The sequence below is a fragment of the Prinia subflava genome, chromosome 2, assembly GCF_021018805.1.
Source record: "Prinia subflava isolate CZ2003 ecotype Zambia chromosome 2, Cam_Psub_1.2, whole genome shotgun sequence".
Taxonomy (NCBI): Eukaryota; Metazoa; Chordata; class Aves; order Passeriformes; family Cisticolidae; genus Prinia; species Prinia subflava.
In genome coordinates this window covers 61,117,762-61,142,497 of record NC_086248.1, presented here as the reverse complement: position 1 = coordinate 61,142,497, position 24,736 = coordinate 61,117,762, and the positions used below count along the sequence as shown (strand labels likewise).

General features: G+C 41.0%; 1 protein-coding gene across 2 annotated transcripts in view; it reads right to left on the bottom strand.

Annotated features, from left to right (window-relative positions):
• SNX9 (sorting nexin 9) overlaps positions 1–24,736 on the bottom strand; it is an 86,267-nt gene that overhangs the window by 46,588 nt on the left and 14,943 nt on the right. Inside the window, exon 1 of one of the 2 annotated variants that reach the window (XM_063390185.1) lies at positions 14,622–14,857. The exons of the other annotated variant lie outside the window; for it this stretch is intronic. Coding sequence (XP_063246255.1) covers positions 14,622–14,633 — 12 coding nt within the window. The 5' untranslated portion in view covers positions 14,634–14,857. Of the gene's footprint in view, positions 1–14,621; positions 14,858–24,736 lie in introns of those variants that run through there. 2 annotated transcript variants of the gene reach the window in all.

Sequence of the window (24,736 nt, the reverse complement as noted above, 5' to 3'; positions counted from 1 at the left end):
CAACAATAATTACTGTCTTTTTAGAATTATGATAGAATCACACCTAGGAATATTAAAATACCAAAGACTCCCCACATTGAAAAGCCGTATCTAGATTAGTGAAAGTATTATACCTCTCTAGGCCTGGAGCGGACTTAGTTTTTCTCCATTACTTCGGTCTGAGGTGAGTACTTCCCTCATCTTTCTGTAATATTAAAAACCAAAAGGACAAAAACCCCAATAACAAAAAATGAAGAGCATTCACCAATTTATTTCTGAAAGCAAACTTAAGACTATGCAACTCTACCTGTCTGTGTTAAGGCTCTTCAGTGTAAATGAAGTGGGAAGGAAGTTGTCTAGCAAATGTAATTAAAATAAATTTCCAATGAAAGGTTACACTGTTGCTTCACTAAGTTACTAGACCAATATCCAAGATCTTTGCAGACGTCCTGATCCACTGGCTCCTGCTTTATGCCCCTCAGAATCTTGAGAGAGGTGATAAAGCAACAGAAACACCTATTTCTCATGAAAAGACTCTTTCTGCCTTTGCCGAGATGTTTCACTCAAGGCTCAGATGGAAAAGCACCTCACCCCAAAAAGGAACAATCCTGATGTGCACAGGGCCACATTCCCTGCACTACAGTTCAGCTGCAGCAGGGCACCTCTGGCATGGAGAAGGACCATGAAAGCCCCTGTGTATTCCTCAGCAGCCACAAGCAGACAGGATAACAGCTAATGCACATCAGTTACGCTCAGGGCAGCTTTTAAAACAGCTTCCCTGCAAAGCCTTCCTTGAGACCAATGATCAAGGACCCACATAGACTGACTACTGGTTTTTCTTTAAGTTCACACTTCTGAAGCAAAATGTGTTTGTAATGCTGGACTTCCTGACCGCAATGCAACAGTTCTCAAAGAGTATGGTTTATACCATAAAAATTGGAGAAGCCCCTAAAAAATTGGACACACCTTTGAGAATATGTTCCCTATGGAGAAGATTTCATTTGTATTAGAAAGAGATCTAGTGTTACACCATAGAGTCATCTGTTTCAGCTATGTGTTACAATTTAGGAAACTTGTACCACAACTACTTCTCTTGTTCAGCTGGCAGTGGAAGATAGTACAAAGGAAATATCCGTATAAGTTTCACAGCATGAAATACCCATAACTGCACACATTTCTCCTCACAGTCAGCACTTCAGCAGTTCAGTGCTTCAGCCACCCTGCACTGCTCTTGCCAAGAGACAGGGATTCACAGGTTTAAATTGCTTGGTGCCACTGTAAGAAATTCAACTGCTGTATCACAGAAGCAAGATGGCAACACCTTATGCTGATGGCTGCAGTTCCCATATTCACAGAAAGAGGATCAAATTCTGGATTTCTCTTTAGGGAAGATAAGTGCAGGTTTCTCTGAAACCTGGACCTACTGGAGAAGCAGAAACCAAAATTTGGGGAGCCTGGCAGAAAGCCAAAAAAAAAATCGAAATAAAATTAATCATTACCATCAGCTCTAAACAAGTCAAGTCCTGACATTTTAAATGGCTGTGTCAGTAAGAAGACTTGAACTTTTCTTCTAGGACAGCAGCCTAAGCTTTTAGCTGGGATGAACATGGGATGAACAACAAAGGGCTTTTGGTCACCTCAAGTAACTCCAGCAACACATCTGGTATGAATAAACTTCAGAACAGTTTGCTGCAAAAACTGCTTCAGTTAGTACAAATATTCTCCAGTAGGTCTAGTAAGCATAAGCCTTTGAAATCCGCTGCTTGTGAAATAGTGATAAGCAGTATGTTGATCACACCTGGAAGCACAGAAGAGGGAAATGTATTTATTACTTCCCAGACTTCATTCTATTAGTTATCCTCTAAAAGTTTTTGAATGTGGGTTTGGTTTTTGTGGGTTTTGTTTTGTTTTGTTTTTGTGAGGTTTCTTTCTTTTTTTTTTCCCACATATATTGTTTTTAGGAGTAAAATATTCATTCTAAAGGCCAGTTCTAAGAGAACAAAACAGAAATAGCATAGCTCGGATACAAGTTGGGATTTCAGGATTAGAGAAATTAAGAAAGCAGAAATAAAATAATAAAGACAAAAACCTAGCTGCAAATAATCAGAAATTAGCAGTATCTTTTGATTACATCCAAAAGAATGGTTCAAAGTGAACATTTAATCTAAAAAGTGACAATATTCTTCCACACAAAAGGCAATTAAAACTACTTTTGCAATTTCTTTTCTGTACTGAGCTTTCACAGCAACTTGCCCTGAGATTATTGTCTGTAAAAAACTACTGGGTTGTAGGTATTTATTTTACTGCTTAGAACAAGTGCAAGACAGCTGACTTGTTATCAGTTGAAGCAGAAGCCTTAAACCCCTCGCTGTCTTCACTGCACCACTGAAGCTCCAGGGAATACACAGGGTAGGCATGGACCTAAGTGACATCTTGGCCATTGTTTTGTCTCACCATTCACACACAGACTACTTAAGTTGCCATGTTTTAATCAATGCATCTTTGAAAAAACTCTCCACAGATCAAAACACATGCTAAGTCCCACTGTGGATATTATAGGGAATACTGCAAGAAATTTAAAAGGGCTGGTGTCCAAAATGCTGAGAAAAACAGTAAGAATACAGGAATACAGACAGGAGCCCCTCATGTCTTTCCCAGCTCAGAGGACTGAGGACACCATCTTTCTTCCAACAGTGGCTAACATTTAGGTAGATTTAATCATTTCCCTACCCTTTATCCTGAAATCTAAGCTCGTTCATAAGTGCCCCACGCCTGAAGAGATTTTCACTGCATCATCTGTGACACTGAATCACAGAATCATAGAATGGTTCGGGTTAGATGGACCTTAAATACCATCTTGTCTCAACAACCCTGCCATGGGCAGGGACACCTTCCACTAGACCAGTGCTCAAAGCCCCATCCAGCCTGGCCTTGAAAGTATAAAAAGCATTTATACTACTAATAAAGGAAACATCTGGGGCTATGATTTGACAAAAAAATGCCTTTTCATTTTAGTCCCTCTATCAAACTCTAGCAGATTGCAAGGCAAAGTTTGCATTTGGATAGCCTATGCAGAAATATCAAGTGGCCCTTCAAGGGCTATGACTCTCAGCCTGGAGTGGCAGCTACTCTCCATCCTGCCTACAGTAAAGAAATGTCTCCATGTTCCTCTCACAGGCTTTCCTAAGAGACAAGAAACAAACAAAAATTGACAATAGAAGCATAAGAGGACACAAGGAACACTGTCTTCTAAGACAGACTCCTATAGAAACAGTACCTTAGGAATTCAAGAGATTATGCATTATACTAGCAACTGCCAGTACAGTGATAAAGATTTATTATGAAGGAGACACCAATGTTTATCTTTTGAACTAATATAGAGAAACTGGAGAAAATGTATATTGCTTGTATTGTGCTAGGCATCAATTCTTGTGTAAGTGCTCAACAACATCTGCCTAGAAAACTAGCTTGAAGACACTGGAACATTTTATACTACAATTTTATTAAACAATAAGCAAAAAAAAAATCATGTCTTTAATTAAAACCTCCTTATAATATTCCATTTCTTTTCAATACGATTTCGTTTTGCTTTCAGCAACATCACAATTAAAGCAAACTCATCCAGAAAGTGAAACTAAGTTCAGTAAATAACTCCAGGATGAAGAGAGGTCAATATTCAGGTATCATTACTCCAAGTTTCCTCACCAGCTGTAACTGCTAGATCCTCACATTACTTTACAAATTCACATTAAAAATGTGTCTTGGCCCACTGGCTCACTTTCCTCTAAGCAATTTTTCAACTCTAAAAAAAGTTCACCAGCCTGCAGCTAATAATTTGAAGCCAACAGTACTGACTATAAGCATATTAGAAGCAAATTAAACACAGACAAAAATCTAAGAACCAACCACTTGCATAATTTCTTCCTGCTAGTAAAACATGCTTGCAGACAGATGCAGAACTCAGAAGCGGCATGTGCCTACAATATTTCAGGCAGTTATTTAATTAAGTATTTACACTGGATTTAAAGGTCTATCTCATACTGGAGTTGATAACAAAACATGAAGAGTTTCTAAAAAGTGCAAAACACAACCTCTGAAGCCTTTATAGGATAAGGGACAGGAATGCAATACTCAATTCCCACCAATATGCATGTGGTTTAAACCACTGGCACCTCTAGAATTAGAATCAAAGTGTAATAAGCTTACCTTGAAACCATTTCTGTATTATTTTGTGTAAGAAAGAAGTGTCTAGGCAAGTTTTCAAATGTTAAAGAGACTTGGAAATGTTTCCTTTAGTAATAAAGCCAACAGCTTACTAGCCTCTTCTGCAACTTGGGCTTTTCCTCAGTGAGGACAGATTAGCTCCTCAGATCTACCACACAGGACTCCACTGTCTTGCTGAAAATCATTTTTTGGTCATGAAAGACCACCTCAACTCAGTTCAGGCTAGTCCCACTCATTTTTGTTACATATTTTGTTTTTGATTCACAGGCATTGAGCTTCTTTACAGCTGTCTGCCTGTGAGCAAACATCAACACACCCCAAAGCCCACTGAAATGTGCTCCTGGCCAGCATTACAGGCAGAATGCACACCAAGAACTTGCATTCAGGTGAATTCCTACACAGGAAGCCTCTTGTTCAACTCAAGCATCTGGGACTAAAAGTCCTTGATGCAGAATGAGGTCTAAAATGGTTATATGACTAAGATCTCTTGAAAGTGTGAGAGTATAACAGATCTTAAAATCTTAAGGTGTTAAAACAAATTATAGCTTCTTTCCATGCAGTTATAAGCCAGGTGGGTAGATAACCATACCACAGAGCATGAAAAAAGCAAAGAGAAACTGTGATGTTTTCCAGATTTATAGCAGTGCTTAAAAATGTTCAAGTGTGAGAATTATCTATAAGCAGTTCAGTGCTTAAAAAAAAAAGCAGCATATTTTCAGAATAACTATCATGTAGTATTAAAAGAGGTGCTTGGTTACATTTTGGTGTGTTCATACTGACTTAGTTATGGGGTACTGTCAGACCCAAGAACAGAATCTCCATGCACCCAAGCAAGACTGAAGCAAGGGAAATTCAGTTGCAGAAATACATTCATGGCACCCACATGATTTAGAGATATTTCCAAATACTGACTCAGATACTCCCCTGAATCATATCTGAGCTTTCAGTTGGGTTAAGCACTTGAAAAGCTTTTTTTCTTGTTTAAAACATTAAAACTAGTTATCAGTTTAAAATGTACTGCAAAACTTCTACTGTGAGTAGAAGCTCCAGTGATATCAGACCTGTTTCAGAATCAGTTTACTGCAACTGCTCCAAGTGGCCAGCCTTCCCCATGTTTTCCTTTCTGAATATCAACCTTTCCCAGATCCTCAGATAAAACTGGGGACTCAATTCAAATTTGAGAACATCAATTCCAGTTTCACCGCAACTACAGAAAGTAATAAATGCAGCAAGTGCAGCACAGGTTTGTATTTATGGATGTCAGGCAGGATGCATTTATCTCAAGTGTGATTAAAATGCCCGCCTAGATTAATCATTACTGTGTCTCTGAAATCAAACTGCAACACTTGCAACTGTTTGCTGAACCAATATTTAATGGTGTGTCTCAGAAGCTTGCTTTGCCAAGTCTCCTGATGTTTGCCTGAAACTTTAGGGCCACCACTGTTGCACCCTCCCTGTTCTGTCCCCAAAGGACAAAGCCAGTAAGATGTGAAGGTTTCAGAAAAAGCCAACAGCATTCACCAGAAAAATTGCCACATTGTGACTTACTCATTAAGACAGCTTGTAGTCACACAATAGTGCTGCCTCTATGAGAGCAGAGATTAGAAAAAAATCAGTAATTATCCTAATAACTGGAGAGGCACAAAGTTTCACTAAGGTTATGGAGTGAACTTCAAGCCCTTTCAGACTCAGCACACCATTATACACTGTGGATCTCAATGTACCACATGCACAGGCCACAGGCCAAAAGAATACCTGGCAAAGTAAACTAAGTGCATGTTAAAATGATGCTACTTCAGATAAAACTTCATCCATAAAATACAGAATGGAATAGCTGTACTCTGGAATAGCTGCTACTCTGAAGTCCCAAACACTGGTAAATGTTAATAAGAAAACACGTGCTCAATAGCATGCCCACTGAAAACATCTGGGAAGGAATCTGAAACGCAGCAGGATGAACTCTCCACGTGCAATTCTGCTAAAGTCTCTGTTACTTGAGTAACCAGATCTAATCAATATACTAATGTTTTGTTATCTCTTAGTTCTTATTGGAAACACTACTTTCTAAAAGCCTATGTTTACTTTTATTTTATGAACACAAGTGAGCAAACTGTTACACCAACATAAATGCATTACCATTTTATCAGATGAAGCTTCTTTGCTCTAGAAATGGGCAAGGTTCACATTTTTGGGGTTCTGAAGTACCCAAACCTACAGCTATTTTAGGCTTTTCTATTGGCAGTGTAGAAAAGTAGAAGACTCTGTAAGGTTACAAACTTTATCTCATGATGAATGACAACTCAAATAAGCAAAGGTCAGTCATTAGACTTGGCCAGAGGACACCCAGCACTTGAACTGGACATTAATGACCTGCAATTTAATGTGCACACTAGCAGAGTAGGGATATCCCACTTTTAAGACAAAGAGTTAAAAAAAGAAGAATGCTGGACAGATGCATTTAATTAAAAAAAAAACAAAACAAACAACCCAAACAAACAAAACTACCAAGAGCTATAATGAATGACAGAACTGGATTAAGTCATGCAACATTTAAAGTCTGACAGAATACCTCACAAACTTTTCTTGTACCAGCAACCTTTACAGTGACAAAAAGCATCAAAGAAGTCTGAAAAGAAAGTTAGAACTTCTGCTTCTTATGAATTACTAGAAAATTTGGCATCTTGACAGCATGTGACAGAGCTGTTCATAAAAAAATTGTAATTCAACAACTTTCATACAAACTTCCAAGACTGTGGTCTAGTTATTTGCAGCAAGGAAGATGCTTAATTTGGTATTCCACAAGCAATCATTTTCAGAAGAAAGATATGGGGCTATTAAGGAAGGAAATTACAGTACTGCTGAAAGAAGAGTGCTGTGACTAGGTAAGTCATACTTACCTAGTAAGTAAGTATAATTACATTATATTATCATATGTAATTGCAACATTCAGTTACTGAATCAAACTTTGACACCCCCCCCTCACCTCACCCCCCCCAAAAAAAACAACCAATGCAGTGGAGGAAATAAAACATTTAAGCTTCACTCTCAAATCTGATGAAGCTGTAAGGTGAAGTACCTCATCAGTTATCATCTTACTGCTGCAGAAATATGAATTGTATAGGCTCTTCAGGCAATACTAGAATTTAAATAAGAACTAGAAAAAACAATAAATGTGATAGCTTTCTATCAATTCTCTTTCTTCTGGAAACCACTTACATAATCACCGCAGAGGAAAAAAACCAAACCTGTCATAGAGAAAGGAGGTACAGTTTAAAGCTATTCTAAGAGAATTTTTGTAGCTGTTCTTGTAAATTAGCCATTTTGTTCTATCAACCAGGAAAGCAAACACTTTGCTTAACTTATTTTTGCTCTGAACGTTGAGAACTGCAGTCTCAGAAGGCTGGGAAAAGCAAAGCAAGTCCAAAACTTACTGTGTTTAAACAGAGATACCATATGAATACACAAAATAAAAGCACAACAGTTCCCTTGCCAAGGAGGAGCAGACGGCAACTCAGAGCAGAAGTCAGTAACTCAATGACAAGTCATAAGAAATAAGACCCACCAACCAGTTCTTCACCAGTCCCCACCCTTTTACAAGAGTGGGACTGAACAATTTCACTTGGGCAAGTCCCACTTGCAGAAACTCTGGGCCAGATATGGCTGCCTTTCCCCAGAAGCAGCTGTTCTGCCTGGACTCCCCAGAGACCTGCCACAAGCTGCACTGCCCACCTTCTCACCACCTCCTCCTCCTTCAGACACCTATTTTGCACATTGGAAACCCCTCCTGTGCAGTGGCTTCCTTTAAAGGGCAGGGCTTGGGGGAAGAGCTGCTCCAAAATACAGGAGGAAATAGAGCTTTTGCCCACAAAACACATGTTCACACAGAGTGGCTGGTTTGACTTCACCCAGCACACTTCTATGAGCACACACCCTGTTACCAGCAGTGCCCAGGGTGGCTCATGTGCCCTTCACGCCGTGCCATGTCCCCAGTGTCTCCTCACAACTGCACAAGGCTGTGTAACTGCAGCTCCCTACAGGAAGAGCTGTTCCCTGTGCCCTTCTCCCCTTACTGTGGGTCTCACAGAGACCTGTCAAAGTGAAATGAATGATTCTGGTCTTAAATGTCTTCATTTTATCTTATTTTTATTGTTGACAGAGACTGCTTATTCATACGAAGCTCAAAGATAAACACTGTTTTGGACAGAAAAGTGATAAGGCTCAGAGTTTAAACTAAATTTTCCAGCAAGCAATATGCTTTTTTTTTCCTCTCTTCAGTAGCACTTGAATTTGCTTATTGGACTACGTCAAGATTGCTCTGTTGTTTGAACTTTCTGTTACTTGGGAAGCTCCTTTCCAATCATAAACTGCTGAGAAAGCAGGAACACAACTAACAAAAGTACAAGTTCTGATTTTTAGCCCTCAGAGAAGTGTAAAGTGAATTTGGATGAAAATTGTGAAACATGCTTTGAAATAGAAGAGGTTTAGCTTTAAATGCTGAATACTGCAATAACTATTTACTTAAAATAATTCTAGATATCTAAATGCTCATCTGTCCTACTGCAGGGATGGTTGAGACAAAAAATTCCCAGTATTTTACAGTCTCTTCTCTATTAGCTGCTTTTAAAATTTTTTGCTTCCAACACCATCAATGTTACAATTGCTTGTAAATTTAATACAGGAGGGAACTCACATATTTGAAATGGCAAAACTCTCAAATTATTTTTACCTTGGTGATCTCTGTAAACTCTGAAATTTGATAGATGCCCTAATCAAATAAGGAGGGGTTTATTGAATATCCACACATTCTTCTAGGAGTTTTTTCAAGACCTGAAAGTCTGAGGAGGAAGATAATTCAGTGGAAAACTTCAAAAGAATGCAATAAAACAAACCTTTTTACGAAGCTACAGTCAACTGTAAAGTCTTAGTGCTAAAATAACACCAATATACAGAGAAATTCTACCAGAATGAAAACCCGAAACTCTGAATCTATAAACCAGATGTAGCTTATGACATCTGATACCAGACTTCCTTCTCTTTGGCTCCTGTAATCATGTTTTTAAATGATGACCTCTGGTAATGAGTCTCTGATGACTCAATGCCTAGGTGCTCAAAATAACTTTGAAAAACTGAGTCAGAGGAATCATTACTCAAGCACAGCATCACACAGAACCTTACCACCTCTCCAGCTTTCTAGCACAGAAATGAGAAGGCTTGAACTGGTATCTGCTGCAACGTAACATAAATTGTGTATCACTGAACCTTTACCATAAGGCCAGAAAGAAAGACAGAAGAACAGAAAACCTGTTTTGATAAAATAACTGCATCAGTTCTCATGCTCATCCTAATATTTCACTCCTCCAATATGTCAGAAATCTGTGATTAATCTGCATTTTCACCTTCTCTAGTCATCTTGTTGCCCCTAAGAAAACAAACCACCAAACTAAAACAATCTAAAAAGCCCCAGGAAGTATCTCACATCTCCTTAATACTAGCCTAAAAACCCCAGACAACATTTCACATGATTAAACCATAAAATCCAAAATACTACTTCACCTAATTAATTTTGTTCCATCCCATCCTACGTATATAGATCAGCTGTGATCTCATGTTTTGTATTATGACTTGTTTTGCTGAATTTAAATAATGGAACATGTTGAATGGATTATGACATGATCTGCATAGTAGAGGATCACCCCAACTCACAGATGTGTTAGGATTTATAAACTGAATCTTCCCTTAAGGTGAGATTTTACGAGAGGAGTCTACTTTCGAAGTTAGGACAATGCAGAATGTAGATTAACAGAACACACAAAGTCTGGGTATTTTGGAGGATTTAGCACAGAGGGCTGCTTCACTGCCCAACTGCAAATCAGAACTAAGAACTGTTTCTGACACAAACATTGTTTCTGATGCAAACACACAACTTAGTGATGGTATAGAGGAAAATATGGGACTTCCTTGGGAAGCCTTATACTGCTGAGAACAATAGAGAATGAAAAGAAAGACGAAAGGAAGGATACACACTTAAGGATAATAATCTTTAAGAACAACGTGTTGTTACCTTTCCCTACCTGAAATTTTCATACGTAAAGCATGACCTTCCCTCACCACAAGAACCACGCTGAATTCAACCATACCTGGCCAGTGACATTCACAAGAGAAAATCCAACATGATTAGACGGGCAAGAAAGCCTTGAACAGCCTTTCCATAATTTAGTACTGTTAAGTTGTATCTTCTTTAAAGAATAGAATATTTAGATAGAATAGATGTAAGCTTTCATCTCAAGGGACTTCCTCCCACAATAAATGGCCCAGTCCTAAAAATAGAACCAGATGAGTCCTCAAAGTAGACAAACCATTGAACAATCAAGAACATAATGGTGGGATACAAGTGCCCCTCAAGTTATAAAGAAAAAAACTGTTGGTATTGACAGTAAGAGGGGCCTAACTTCATGAAGCTTATCAACAGCTGCCTTATAAAATACCTCTCTTGGGAAAGCACTGTGACCAACATCAATGATGTTACATCAATAAATCAGCTAATAGTTTCAACTTTTAAATTAAAACTCTCACCACATATTAGCAGCACAGGCTTCAGAAGAACTGGAAGAACTGTCTTGTGCATAGCCTCTCCAGTTCTCTCAATAACATCACTTCCTTCTGAAATCAGGGCTTAACAAACGGCAAAACATCAGCCTTTTCAAGAAAAGGACTTGCCTACATTTTAAAATAATAAATAAGTTTAAAAATAGGATAAGGTAGGGAGAACGTTGTTTAAAAGCCGGCATCTTGCTTCCTGACATTTCTGGCTCTCTCAATTCAATGAAGCTCAAAAACAAAAGAAAGGACATGAGTAAAGCTGGGACTTGGCAAACTCTAGTGGGAAAAGAATAGGAAAGGCCAAAGAAATCACGAAGGAACACACAGAAAGATGACAATCTCATCTGTGGCTTTTGTAAGCAACTACAACAGAAACACATTTACCAAACTGCATCTTCCTTGTGATCAAGTTTTGAAAACGTTTTAAGCTCAGGTACTTTCTGCCATCATTTGTGACACAGTTAAAAATAAGGAATTAGTAAGGTTAACTGTTTCTGAAGGAAGCATCTAAAATAAAAGTACCTAGCTTAAATTATTGGTTCCTCAATGTGGACATGAAATTCCTTTACCTCTGAGGTCAAGTTCAATTAAATGACTGTGAAACTATAGAAGTCTCCTAAACAATCTTCTTTTTTTCTTATTTTGATGGGGTTTAACATTTGTTTCAGTTTTTAGAGCACATAACCTTGAGCAAACCACAGAACCCACTGCCAAGCTACAGTAAGGATCTAGCTAACAAAAGAACTGCCTCCAGAAGCCTCAGAATCCTCCATTTCCCATTTCTATTTCTACCCTTCTCCAGGGAAGTATCTCCCTCCCAACTACACCCCTCCACCCAACCCTCTCTCTGTATCAGCTCTGAGCAAACTTTCAACTACGGCAACGACCTAGAACTGGAGAAATGACCCCGCTGTTTCCATTCAGTGAATATTTTTGCTATTTCAGCAACTTACTGGAGCTAAAATCAGGCCTGACAAGAGTTGGAGTAGACTCCTGGGATGTATGTACAGCACGGGATGAGGAGTGAGAAAGGAGAAGGAGCAATGGCCACTGCTAGTTTAGCTCACACCATCAGACACAGCCTCCAGAGCCTTCAGAGAGCTCAAGGCCTCCAGCCACCACGACCTGCTCCGACAGAAGGCTCCCTCCCAAGCTGGCAGCTGACAAATACGCTAGGAAAGCTTCAGTAAAGGTTTCTCAGTATGAAAATAATAGTCCTTTCCCCTAAAAGCTTTTACTGTTTCAGTAAGAAATGCATTGATTTTGAACGGGACAGAGGAGAGCCAGTACATTACACAACTGTATGCCACATCTTCATACAGGAAAACTCTAGGAATTTAATTCCTGTGGTTTATCGAAGTGGGAACAAGAAAACTGGCCAAGGATTACAAGCTAGCTGTGGAAGAAATCCCTATTTGCATCCTCCATCCTCACAAAAGCTAACACCTTGATTCAAACATTTGTAAATCTCGCAGAGAAAATGATAAAGCTGAAAACAGAAGCTGGGCAAGTTCAGATTCAAAAGAAAGAAGCATCAACAGCAGGAGTGTTGATGTTTTAAAAACAAACAAACAGACAGACTGGATTTGCCGTCATTGAAAGCATGCAAATCAAGACTGAATTTGCCCCCAGCCTTCCTTGGAAAGTATATTCTAGTTTAAACAGGAATCAATTCAGGAAGCACTAACAGCCCCTGCAGCACAGGCCACACCAGACTGTCAGTCACCCTTATCAGCTATATAGGATTTGACACCATTAAAGTTCAAAAAATTCATACTCCAGACAACTATTTACAGTTTAGTTTTGCTAACACTTCATGTAAAATACAAATACACCTTGCATATTTCTTTCAAAAAGAGGCAATTTGTGAAGGAGCACAAGCAGAAGGTGAGAAATTAGTTCACAATTTAAAGAACAAAATTAACTTTCTAAATGAAATGGTGACTGATAAGTTGGCTGAGCTCCTAAAAACTGTTTTTTCAGCCAGTTACTCCCCTACACTGCACAAAAAAACAATGCATCCTTTACTATAGCTGACGTTAGCACAACGTGAACAAAATAAAATCCAAACCAGGGCAGTTTGCAGAGGGGGACCCATCTCCTGGGTAGAGCTCACATAAAATAAAGCAAGCTTTCCTTCAGTACTGCTCACAGTTACCAGCATAACAAAATAATAACAATAAAATGCCAACTTTTTCCTGACTACCACTTACCAATTTTAGCCGTGAAGTTAAAGTACATTACCATAGCTTGCAATGTGCAGAATGAAAAAAACTGCACTACCTGATTTCAAGCCAGTCTGGGTTAGGAAGTCAGAAATTATACACCCTTCCATCTGGGGCCATAATGTCTCTAAAAAATATTTAAAGAAAAGCAAAGTGAAAGTTTCCAAATGTATGAATTAAATGGATCGTGTGTTCGGCACAGAACACAGCATCCCACGAGGACACTGCCCCTCAAAGTGAGCAGAGAAACAGTAAACTGGTTTAGTACAGTATCTGCCAAACCTACTGTGTATTATGTAGCATATACACACCAGAAGTCATTTTCTTGCTACCTGCAATAAAATTCACACATCCCATGAATTACTGGAACCCACCAATGTTAAAATCGAGTCTATCAACAATATTCTAAAAGCTCAACAGAAGCATAAATGTCACTATATTGACTATATTTACTGTGTTTTTAAACTGCCTAAGCGATTTTGAAACCTAAAATCAAGTTCTCTGTGCTTGGGAAAAAGTTTATTCAAACATGAGCCACCATCAGCTTACGTGGTTATAAAGACAGCTACTTACACATTAAATTTGACACTTTCAATATGTGGAATTTCTTCAGCACTGAGAAGTGCAACATAAATAGTACACTGTATGAGAATCGCCTGAGTAAAAGGAAATTTTTTTAACTGCTGGCCAAGCTCATGGAATCAGATGACTCAAAGTAATGCTTCAAATACCAAAAAAGTCTTTCTGAGATACTTAGATAAGTCACAGATGAGTTGTGAGTTGCTGGTGCATGTTAAATCACACCTACACAAGCAGAGATGCTTTCATCAACCAATATAGTAAACAAATATTGTTTATTTAGAAAGAGGCCACTTTCAGACAGAATAGGCTAATTTTGACAGCTGCATTAGCAGCAGATACTATTGAAGAACTGAACAAAACAATTCAACTTCCTGTCTCTTTTTTTTTTTTTTTTTTTTTTCCTTGTGTAAAATCAGAGCTTACTATTAAGAAGTCGCACAGTCCGGACTCTGGGCTCCCACCAGAGACACGGCACAGCCACCCCCGGATGCCACCGAGGGGGTCAGCATCAGCTGCGCTGCCGGGCCGCGGGCGAGCGGGCCGGGCCGGCCGGGCCAGCCGGGCCGGGGCCCGCGGCTGCCCGAGGCCTCTCCCACCGCCCCGCCGCTCCCCGCGCTCGCTGGACGCGGGGCAAGGGGCGCCCGGGCTGCAGGAGCAGCACCCTCGGCCTCCGGCGGCTCCTCGACCTTCCGGTCGTTCCGCCGGGGAGAGGGGACGGAGGGGCACGAGCACAGCAGAAAAACAACTTTCCCCCGCCCCGGAGTCGCCGCTGCCCCGCCGAGCCGCGAGCAGGGGCCGGGCAGTGGCGCCGAGGCCCGAGCGCGGCGCTCCCTCCGTCCCTCCCGCGGCCGGCGGCGGGGGCAAGGTCCGGGGAGGGAGCGGCTGCCCCGGCCCCGGCACGCAGCCCGCCCGCCCGGGACCCCCGTCCGCCCGGGACCCCCGCCCGCCCGGCCGGGCCCGCTGGCGCCGAGGGCGCCCCGCGCCGCCCCCCGACCCCCGGGCGCTGCTCACCTTGGTGGCCATGGCGCTGCCGGCGCGGGCTGCGCTGCCGCTCTGCCCTCCCTCCCCCTCTCCCTGCTCGCTCCGTGCCGCGGCTGCTCGGTCGCTCGGTTGCTGTGTCCGGCCCGCCCGCCGCCGCCGCTGGGCCGCGCAGGCGGCTCCTCCTCAGCGTCCCCGGCCGCCGCCGCCTCCTGGGGGCCGCCGTGCGGCTCCGCAGCCGAGCGCCGGCGCTGGGCGGGCGGGGGTGATGTGGCCGCGCCGCGATGCCCCCGCCTCGGCCGCCCTTTCCACCGGCTCGGCTCGGCTCGGCACCAGGGGCAGTGGCGGGGCTGTGTGCCCGCAGCCTTTCCGTCGGGCCCGGGGGAGGGAGGCACCCCCTGCGCTGCGGAGATCCCCGCGGAGCCGCCCCGGCCCGTCCCGGAGGCGATGGGGGCGGACGGAGGGACCTTGCCCACCCCCCGTGCCCTCAAGGGCTTTGCTTTGCAGTCAGAGTTTGGCCTCAAATGCTCGCTCGCGTGGGAGAGAGAGCCCGCAGGAAGGCGTTATGTGCCCCTCGGGTGCCTTTGAACGGAAATTTCAAAGCAACCATACAGCAAGGAAAGCAAATTTTCCTCGGCCAGGCTCCATCCACGGCTGTCACGTTGTCCCTGACCTGTTTCGGCCGGGCTTTGGTGTACAGCAGTTATGAGCAGCAGTAAAAAGGACCAAGGAGCTGCTCAAGGTCAGTAGCACCTATGACCACCTATGTTGGGCACTCTATGACCATCTCATAAAAACTACCCTTTGTTTGGATTTTTACATTGGAAAAATTTTTCCTAGTTGGGCCTGTGAAATAGTTTCTATGGAAAGTGAGGATGAGGAAATAAGAGGAAGCTGGTTGTTCATTTGCCACCACTTTTTGAGTGATTGACCTGATTAACTTCAGAAGTTTTCAGACTCCTTTGCTTCTGTTTAGAGCTTTTTCAGAATTCAATTAAATACAACGTTTCCAACTTCCTACTCTCTGTAACAGCAGTAGCTAAAGTGAAACCTTTGTGTGTGGCTCACAAATGACGTTGTAGGACACCACTTTTAAGCTGAAGTATTGTCTTTAGCATTTTTGCCATGTGGTCCATCAACAGACTGGCATCTCATCTACCTTACAAGCAAAACTGCCTGATGGTGGCTTCATTTCTGTACTAAGACACCCTGTTCTTCCACCTTCTCAGCAACAATCTTTCCAACATCTTTCGATCCAGACCTCTAGTGAACATCTTACAAAAAGGGGAGAGCTCTGAAACCCAAAGACCCAGCACTGCCTCCTGTAGGGATCCTGAGCTGCTAGGTGTATGAAAGGACACACTGTCCTTTCTCCAGAAGCTGCTTTGCCAAGTGAAATACAGTAAACTTATGGCTTTAGCATAAGCTTGAGTCTGTGTCATTCTTTACCTGTGGTCAGCACAACTGCCAGAAAAGTTTAATGTGCAGCTGCTACCCAGAGCTCTGCTTGCCATCTGGGGAATGAAGAACAGGCATGATTTGTTCAGCCTCACTGTGTGGTTAAAGCCTTCACTTCACAGTTTTCCACTGTGAGGTACTCCTGAAAATAAGTCTTACTTGACAAGTTTAGGGGTGAGGGAAATATTACTGTTTCTTTCAGTGTGAGAATATTCTGAAAAAAAATATTCTTATGGGATCTTTCTAATACTATTTGCAGTTAATTGCTGCTAATTGTTGTCTCAATGAAGATATTCTTTGAAATCACTTTGGATTGCAAGTAAACATATCTCTTCTTAGCGGTAAGCTTTATTATTTCTTAACACACAGGGCCAAATATCCACAAACTGCTAATGAAACCACCTAAAATTTCCCAAACTTCCGAAATTAGTTACTTTTCTGCTACCAAGCTGTGTCCTAGTTATTTAGGACTGAATGTTTGCTTAGCATTAGACATAAAAGAAATCTCAGTGGCTTCAGTGGGATTGTTAACATATCTAAGCATTTGGTAGTTTTGAAGTGCAGAGCTCTGTGTGGAGCTTATCAGCTTTCAAACACAGTTGACTCATTATTCACTTCATACTAAAGCCCCAATGTATGCTGTAATAAATATCTCCACCTCAGAAAAAACCAATCAGTAACAGAAGAAAACCCCTTACTCAGCACATAAGTGACTTTTCTCTACAGATTTCTTCTAGTTGTGTGCTTTTGCAGCTAGCTGGTTTGCAGTGGTTCCCAGGAACTCAGAGTAAACAGGGAAGTGATCTTGTGCAGAGCCCCGTCAAATGAAAAGCTCCTGCTAACAGTGCTATGCAGAAAAATCTGCTATGCAGATTTTTTTAATTAAAGATGGATCTGAGAAGGGACATGGAGAACATTTGCTGAATATATTCTCTGCTCTGAAAGGCCTGCCTGTAGCTTCAAGCTCACAGGAAGTCAGTGACCTTGTATGTTCTGACTTATGCAAACTTGGTGGGGAATGATAAAGAAATGGTGTTCTTCAGATAACCTTCAAACTGAAAACTGTCTGGAGAAAGAACTACCTTTTGTGTTTGTAAGTTACTGTCCTCTGGAGCTCCTAGAGGTGGTACACCTTGGAATTGTCCCTGCTGGGAGCCTGTGCCCTGGCAGTACCTGGGTGATGCTCTGCAGTGACTGAGGTGGCTCTGAGGCATTTACCAAGGCTGTGAAGGCATTTTGAGCAACAATTCTCACTAGTGGCAACAGCTCTGCAAATGGAGCAGGCTGCCAAATACATGTTTTTGCAAAGTCTTTGCAGGAGGCATACAGAGATTATATTGTCCAGAGGTCTTTATTATGAAAGGTGTTTTATGAAGTAAGAAGTGATTGAATTTTTTTCTTGGTTTGAAAGCCTAACAATGTGGTTTGCATGATAACATCAGTTCCACACTAAATGCTTTTAGCTCAAGATTTCTAACTACATTAATCAGGAAAGCCTAACAATGACTAGGGAGCAATTACAAAAACATTCCAACTATTTCTTATTCCTTTTAATTAGCATGTTTGCCTTAGTCACCTGATACACACCTCTTGTTTTAAGAAGGGGTAGAGATTTTTCACATTCTCAAAGCCTTAAAATTAACTGTAGAAGCAATTACTTGGCTTATGAATCAAAAAGAGAAGTACTGTATTCTTCACCTTCAGAAGTTGTATCCACACACCTTCAGTCACTTCTCCTCAAGAAGTTCATTGGGCCTCATGTTTCCTCTCAGCTGTGCAGCAGTTTCTCTTTCAGAATTGTGTTGACACCATTTCTTCAGTGTTTCTGAGAAGTTTGCCAGATAGCAATATAAAATACTGCTTCCTCCTATCTTCTGTGTCCTTCCCTCCCCCAGATTTGGACAGAAAATGATGGGAGCTACCACATGCATGAAACATAGTGTTATCTGCACAAAACAGGAAGGGAGCAGCTGCTGAATTCCATTTGTGCATTGCTCTGTTCAGCAAGGTCCAGTGGCATCACTTGCAAATGTATCTGAAAAATATATTTAACAAAATGTGCTCTGAGGAAAAAAAATACAAATATTTTCCTTTCTTTTATGTTGGGAACTTTTGGACACAAAGGATGTGAAATCTTGAATCATATGGCATTTGCAGGAAAGCACAATTTTACCTCTCATTTACCCAGAACTGTGCGTGTCAGTTTAAAATTATGCTCTGGAGATTACAGACACACTTTCCAATCTTACACTGCACCTGGTGCTGGAAGATCACTATCGAAACAGTAATCCAGCCAGTCCTGAAATACTGTTGGATTTTAGGTCCAGACTTTCCTGGAAAAGCTGCTTTAGAAAATTGGACCCAAAATTACACCCAAATTCCTGTGAGTTTTCAGTCTCCGAATTTCTCTCTGAATAAGAAGTTCTGAGAAAAACTGTGCTTCATACATTTGATAGTGGATTAAGGATTTTATCTTAGAGCTGATAATCAAATACCATTATTACCTGAACTGTGCATATAATGTGGGTTCTTTTCAACATAAGTTCTGTTTTTATATAGTTACTTTTCTAATAAACACACAGCCAAGGCTGGTTTTGTGCCATGTATGAATATGCTGCTTTCTTTACAGTGTGGGAAAAATGCAATGTCATGCTATGCCAAATTCTTTACTTTCAGGGTGTTGGGGTGTTTTTAACACATCTTTGTAAAGCTAACAGTTTGAAGTCATGGTGGACTCAATTTTCTGTTGAAAATCTAAAAAATCAGCTGCTGGCCATTGAAGATGTGAAAAAGCTACCTAAAAAAATAAAAAAAAAAAAAGGGTGGGTGTTCCAGAGACAAGATGTTGTTGCAGTGCACTTTCAGACATGGTCAATTTTTTTAAAGCAGTTCATTTTTTTTTCTTTTTCTTTTGTGGAGCTGATTGCAAAGGTCATGTTTTGGTGCAACTTTGATCACCTTCAAGGGAGAGGGAGAAAGGTGGATTAAATACCTAGCACAGATCCTTATGGATGAGCACCATGGCTGCAGTTTGGAGCCTGCTTGGTCATGATGATCTATTCATTCTTTAAATAATAGTGGGGGAACCAGGTTTTTTCTCCCTTTTTTCCTTAAATGTAAGCAATTTTTTGAGCAATTCTGGTATTCTTTTTGTCACTTTTCAGCAGAATAATCAGTGATAGATGTATGTAATTTTTAGCAGTATAAGCTTTGAAAGAAATTAAACAAAAATCATACGTTCTTGTGCAAGGGATAAAACATTTCTCAAAACACTTAACACTAATAAAATTCTTTTTTGCATTCCCTCCTGAGCTGTACACTGTTTGGTATTATAGATGCTTACATCTGAGATAGGATACTTGTACCTGCATATATGTTATTCACTTTAGATGGTTTGCATTTAGATTTTTTTGTTTATACTTTATGTTCATTTGTGTTTTGATGCAAGGGCTGCTGGAATCAATATGTATTGAACTCGGCTTTCCTGAAAAATAGAATACAGTTTAGTAAAAAGTATATTTTAAGAGGGATAAAGGTTTCCATTTTTCTTCTTACTAGCGGTAGTAAAAGTGACATACCATTAGTACTATTGATTCTTACCACTACTGACCCTTTCCATCTGGAGTGCTGACTGCCTGTGGCTTATTTCCATTTTTCCTGTTACGGCAGAAGGGCTGTGCCAGGTGCTGTGCCCTCACATCTCATGGGACTGCAGTTTCAACAAGCCAAGCAACAGGACTGTGATCCACTACGAATTCACCTAAACGTGCAAGTACATAAAGGATGAGGTCCTGTCAACTTTAATAAGCTTTTGCTTCTCAAAATTGCAGGCAAATTGTCTTCCAACACACAAGCTAGGTGATTGTGCTCAAGATGTAATTGATTATTCTCTGCGGACATGTTTAGATGAAGGTCCAGCTGTTTGTCCTCACTGATAGCTCACTGAGAAGCTACAGAAGGCTGCAGGACAAATGTGGTCTGAGCCCTTCTGTACTGTGTCTGAGTTTCTTTGGAGGGGAGCGGTGACACACTATGTAGCACCAGGCTGCAGTTTTTTGAGGCAGCTTAGTGAAAGTAGGATCAAATCTATGGGCATTTATATCTAAATTCAAAGGACAGTCAGTGTCAAACCCTCATAAGGCATGCTCTGCTGTGCATTGTGACAGTGAGCACGCAAAGCTGCAGACCCTGAGGATAAATGCTCTGTCATGAGTATATGTTTTTAAATGTCAATAAACTAATTTGTGTGCTCTCCTTACAAAAACAAGAATTACCATTTCACCTGACCAGCATGGATTTCATATATGTATCCCTGTAATGTAATGTATCCCTGGCTTACTCTTTGCTCCCCAATGTGCACAACATTCACTCACAGTTTTCCACCATGACACAGACATATGTTTTGGAGTAATACAATTCTGACTTTTCAAATAGTTCGTGATTTTCCATTTCTAACAGTTTAGTACTTCATTACATTTTCTTTCTGTTTTCTCATGGAAATTTTGTGGATTTCAGGGTCTCTAGTTGTTTGTGTTTCCATATACAAGGAATTCAGTCTTGTGGCATTCGTATTATGAGATCACCAAAAGACTAAACCAGGCCTTAGTGTCCTTTACCCCTCAAATATTATTCTGAGCCACGGATCCCTTTAGAAATAATTGACAGTAAAATAATTTCACAGGAAGAAGCTGCTGATCAGCAGCTCTCCCTGCATTCATAAACCCATCTTTAATGAACACAGGTCAAGGTGATGAGAAATGCTCCAAAGCAAATGCAAAGCAATATTAATTTCCACTAGCTGTTTTCCCTAGTAGGGTTAGGGTGTCCTGCAGCCAGACAACGAGCTATGGAGCTTCTTCCTAGTGTGTACATATTTCTTACTCGTGTCAACCCATGTTAGATCTCCAGTGCATAATCTGTCTTCTAGCCCAGGCAAGCCCAAGAGGGGATAAAACAAAGTGAGAAAGTAGAAGCTTTCATGAATTTCATTATACCATAACTAGAGGTAATTCTTTTATAACTTTATCCTGTCTTGAGGGAGGATCTTGGAATCTTAAGGTCCCTTTGACCCTACTTTTTGTGACTTGTTTCTGTGCATCGCAGCCAATAAAGATCATGCTATCCCAGCACAGAGATAATAATGTACAAGAGGAGAAAAAGGAAAGCCTATGGCTAGATGATGGGCTACAAAAGAGGCTTTGTAGGCTGCATATCTTGCATTGCTGCTGAGCAAATTATGTGACTGTGGGCAGGTCAGAAAATTCCCAGTATCTATGGGGTTTTTTTGTAACACTGCCTCATATCAGGTTTTGAAGAAAAGCATTTTTCTTTGGTTGCAGGGTACAAGACTATTCATTAGTAGGAGCATTAAATAGTTGGCCATTCCAAGTTACTTTATAGAATTAAGTATTCAAACCTATTTTAAAAATCCAGTATTACTAGCAAAACCAATGAGTCTACTCAAGCATTTAATTTATTACCAGTGTTAAAATAAATATGATACCTGAGGTATTTAAGTGTTTTACTTCTTTCTGTAAGTGAGATGTTCATACTAGCTGACACTTCTTTTCTTCGAATTATCAGAAACAGCCCTAGGGATAGCCCTAGCTACCCAGGAAAGGCAGATGTCAAAAACCCTACAAATACTTCCTGGAAATCTGACTCTTACACTGAGGTTAAAGAGAGAAGACAGAGGGGAGCAAATTCTGCTTGCTTCTCTGTTTTCCAGAGTACAGATATATATATATTTTTTTTTTTATTTTTTTTTTTAATGGAGGGTAAAATTTGGAACTTGCTTTGATGAGGAGCTCTAAACACATTCTGTAAATTGAGAGTTCCCCTTTAAGTTTGCAGAGTATTCTTGTTCAAACTGTTTAAACTGAAGGGGAACATAGCAAACGCAGCACCACTCAGTCATGTGTCCTGTTTGTGGTTAGTCACACAAAGCCAATTTTTTCAGATGCTAAGCTCTACTATTTTTTTTTTTATAAAAAGACTGAACTCAGCTGCTCTTGACATCAAAGAGACACTGAACAAGTAAAAAAGCACTATGCTATCAAAGTAACAGCTGAGATTTAAAAATTACCGCAGTGAGCTTACCTAAGAGACGCTGAGGACAAGACCTGCTATATGATGAAGTATTTTTTCTCATTTTCTTGAGCCCAACCGGTGCATTTTTCTCAACACATCACATTCAGTTTGTCTCTGGTGATGGGTTTACCCCAAAGGTGTTATTTATGAGGAGGTTGCTGGTGTTTCTTGTTATTGCTACATCAGTCCAAGGTGTATAGAAGAACAAAAAATTGCTGCTACACAAAATGTCACAAAATTAAATTAAAGTTAAATTGAAAGGAGACTCCTTACAGTTATGATAACAAACACAAGAGGAAATGTGACTGTAATATGACATTTTAAAAAACCCAAACAAACATAAAACCCCTTAAGCACTGCAATGAGTCATGAAACCTAATATTTTTAGTTCTTTTTGTGAATATTCTATTTCCAACCTTTGTTTTCCACCATAAACAATGCAGGATCCATCCTGCATCTGTGTGAGATAGGACTGCTGGCAGTCTCTGACCACCCAATCTGCAGTCATGGCCTTCTATATGAAGGACTGTACCCACACTGAACAATTTCCCACATTTCTGAACAGCTGACCTCTCTGTCAGGTTTTCTAACCATCTCCTTCTTTGCCATGCAAGGCAAATTCAAAACTTTAATTCCACAATAGATCCAGAGATTACCTTTCTCTGGAATTTTTAATGGCAATGAAATTGAAGAGTTTCCTAGCACCTTTTCAGGCCCACAGTATCTCTGCAGACAAATGAGCCCTGGGCACTGCAGATCACCATCAATGAGGCAGTTGCTACACAGATAAAAATCTGGGCTTTACCTCCCTACAGGTGGTTCCTAACCTGCCAAGAAGTTTTTCCCAGCCCACAAAAACTCACTTTTTAACGTATCTTCCAGGCCACTTCTCTCATTGCTAACCTCTTCTCTGTTTTCTCTAGCAATCCCCAACTAAACCCTGCTGAGCTTCTGCTTTGACCCCAGCTGGCAACAATGATTTGTTGGCTGGTTTTTTTCTCAGGCTACAGCTGCTCAGCAGCTTCCTTGCACAAAAACAGTTCTAACTGCAGACTTCTCCTCAAGGACAGATGACTCAAACACTTAAACTATCCAGCCTCTCAGTCACATGATTTGGGGAAGGATGGGGACAGGCAAGGTGGAACTTCTCCAAAAAGAGAGTTCACCTGGAGCTAAAAGGTGTTCCCTAACACAGGCAAATGTATTCATGTGTATCCCATGCTCAATGAGATAGTCAGATATGCTGCTTTTAAACAAAAAGGACTGTTGCTTTAACTCAGCCATCAGAATATCCTGATCTGATCCAGCATGGATATCTCTAAGCCATGTAGATGCCATTATTCCATTCATATGGGCTGACTGCCTGGAAACATCTCTGCAGCCAAATCTACAGTGGTGTCCCCTGCAGCAATTGCTGCTGGCTCCCTGTCCTCAGCCAAATGCCTCTGGCTGTGTTACAGCCTTGGATTTTGTATTCTGAGTAATTTTCTCTCGTTTGTTTTTATGTAGGATGTTGAGTCTCCCTTAGGAGTGTTTTTCTGAAGGGAAGTCTTGTCTCCTCTTATGTTTAATTACAGAGCATGTGAGAAGGGACACTTCAGGTTGTTTTCCACTGAATTCCTCTGACACCATCCCTTCTTCAGGTATCCCCATTAACTGGCAGTTTTTTCTCCAAGTGTCTTTCCAGTATAACTGAGCCTGAAAGCTGTTATTCCAACCAGTTGGCTTGTGGGAAATGAATGCCAACAGACAGTTCAGAGTAATCTAATAGCACTTATTATTTCTCCTACCTGCTGAGCAAAGTCCAGGTTTCACAATGTCAAAATAATTGGAATGTTACCATCCATAGAAGAAGTTAAACCAGCAGATTTTGCTATGGGCTTTAAGTGAGCCTTTAAATGAGGAAAGGGGGTGCAATTTTGTTTTAAAGCACTGGTAGATGACTTGCTGTGCAATGAAAGTCTCTGTTGGCTCAGTGACAAACTGAATCAGCAGAGAGCTGGGGCCTGGCAGGGATGATGCTGCCACTGCTGCTGTTGCACTTTGCTCTGAGGCTCATTCTCTGCCACCAGTGGCAGAAGCTTAAGGGGAAGTGCCCTGGCTGTTCTAGGGGCTGAAGGTCATTTTAAGTAAAAGCTGAATGTGTAATACCTTTTCTGCGCCAGCTTTCTGTTCTTGTATCATTATTTGGCCATTCTTTCTCTCAAGCAGAAAATTGTCTCCACTGATAAAGGATGCCATAGTATATTCCTGCTTAAATCAAATGAGCATCTTATTTGTCCAGCAAGAGGAGAGCCACTTGTTTCACTGTGTAATGCTCATGGCAGAACAGCTTGTGAGGCTCCTCATAACTTCAGCACAAGCGCTCGAGTGACAGGTGCTGATTCTCCTTCCTGATACCACATGGTCACAAAATCTCTGGAAGTGGCCCACCGCTGCTGCTCTGAACACCCATCCGTGCTGAAGGTACCTGTGCTAATGCCAACACAACAGAAGCAAGTATCTACAGCACTCCTTGGATCACCAGAAATCCCAGTGGAGAAATCCCAGCGGTTTGCTGGTCTTCTGTGACCGTGTGTATTGGTAGGCTAAAGGCAGTC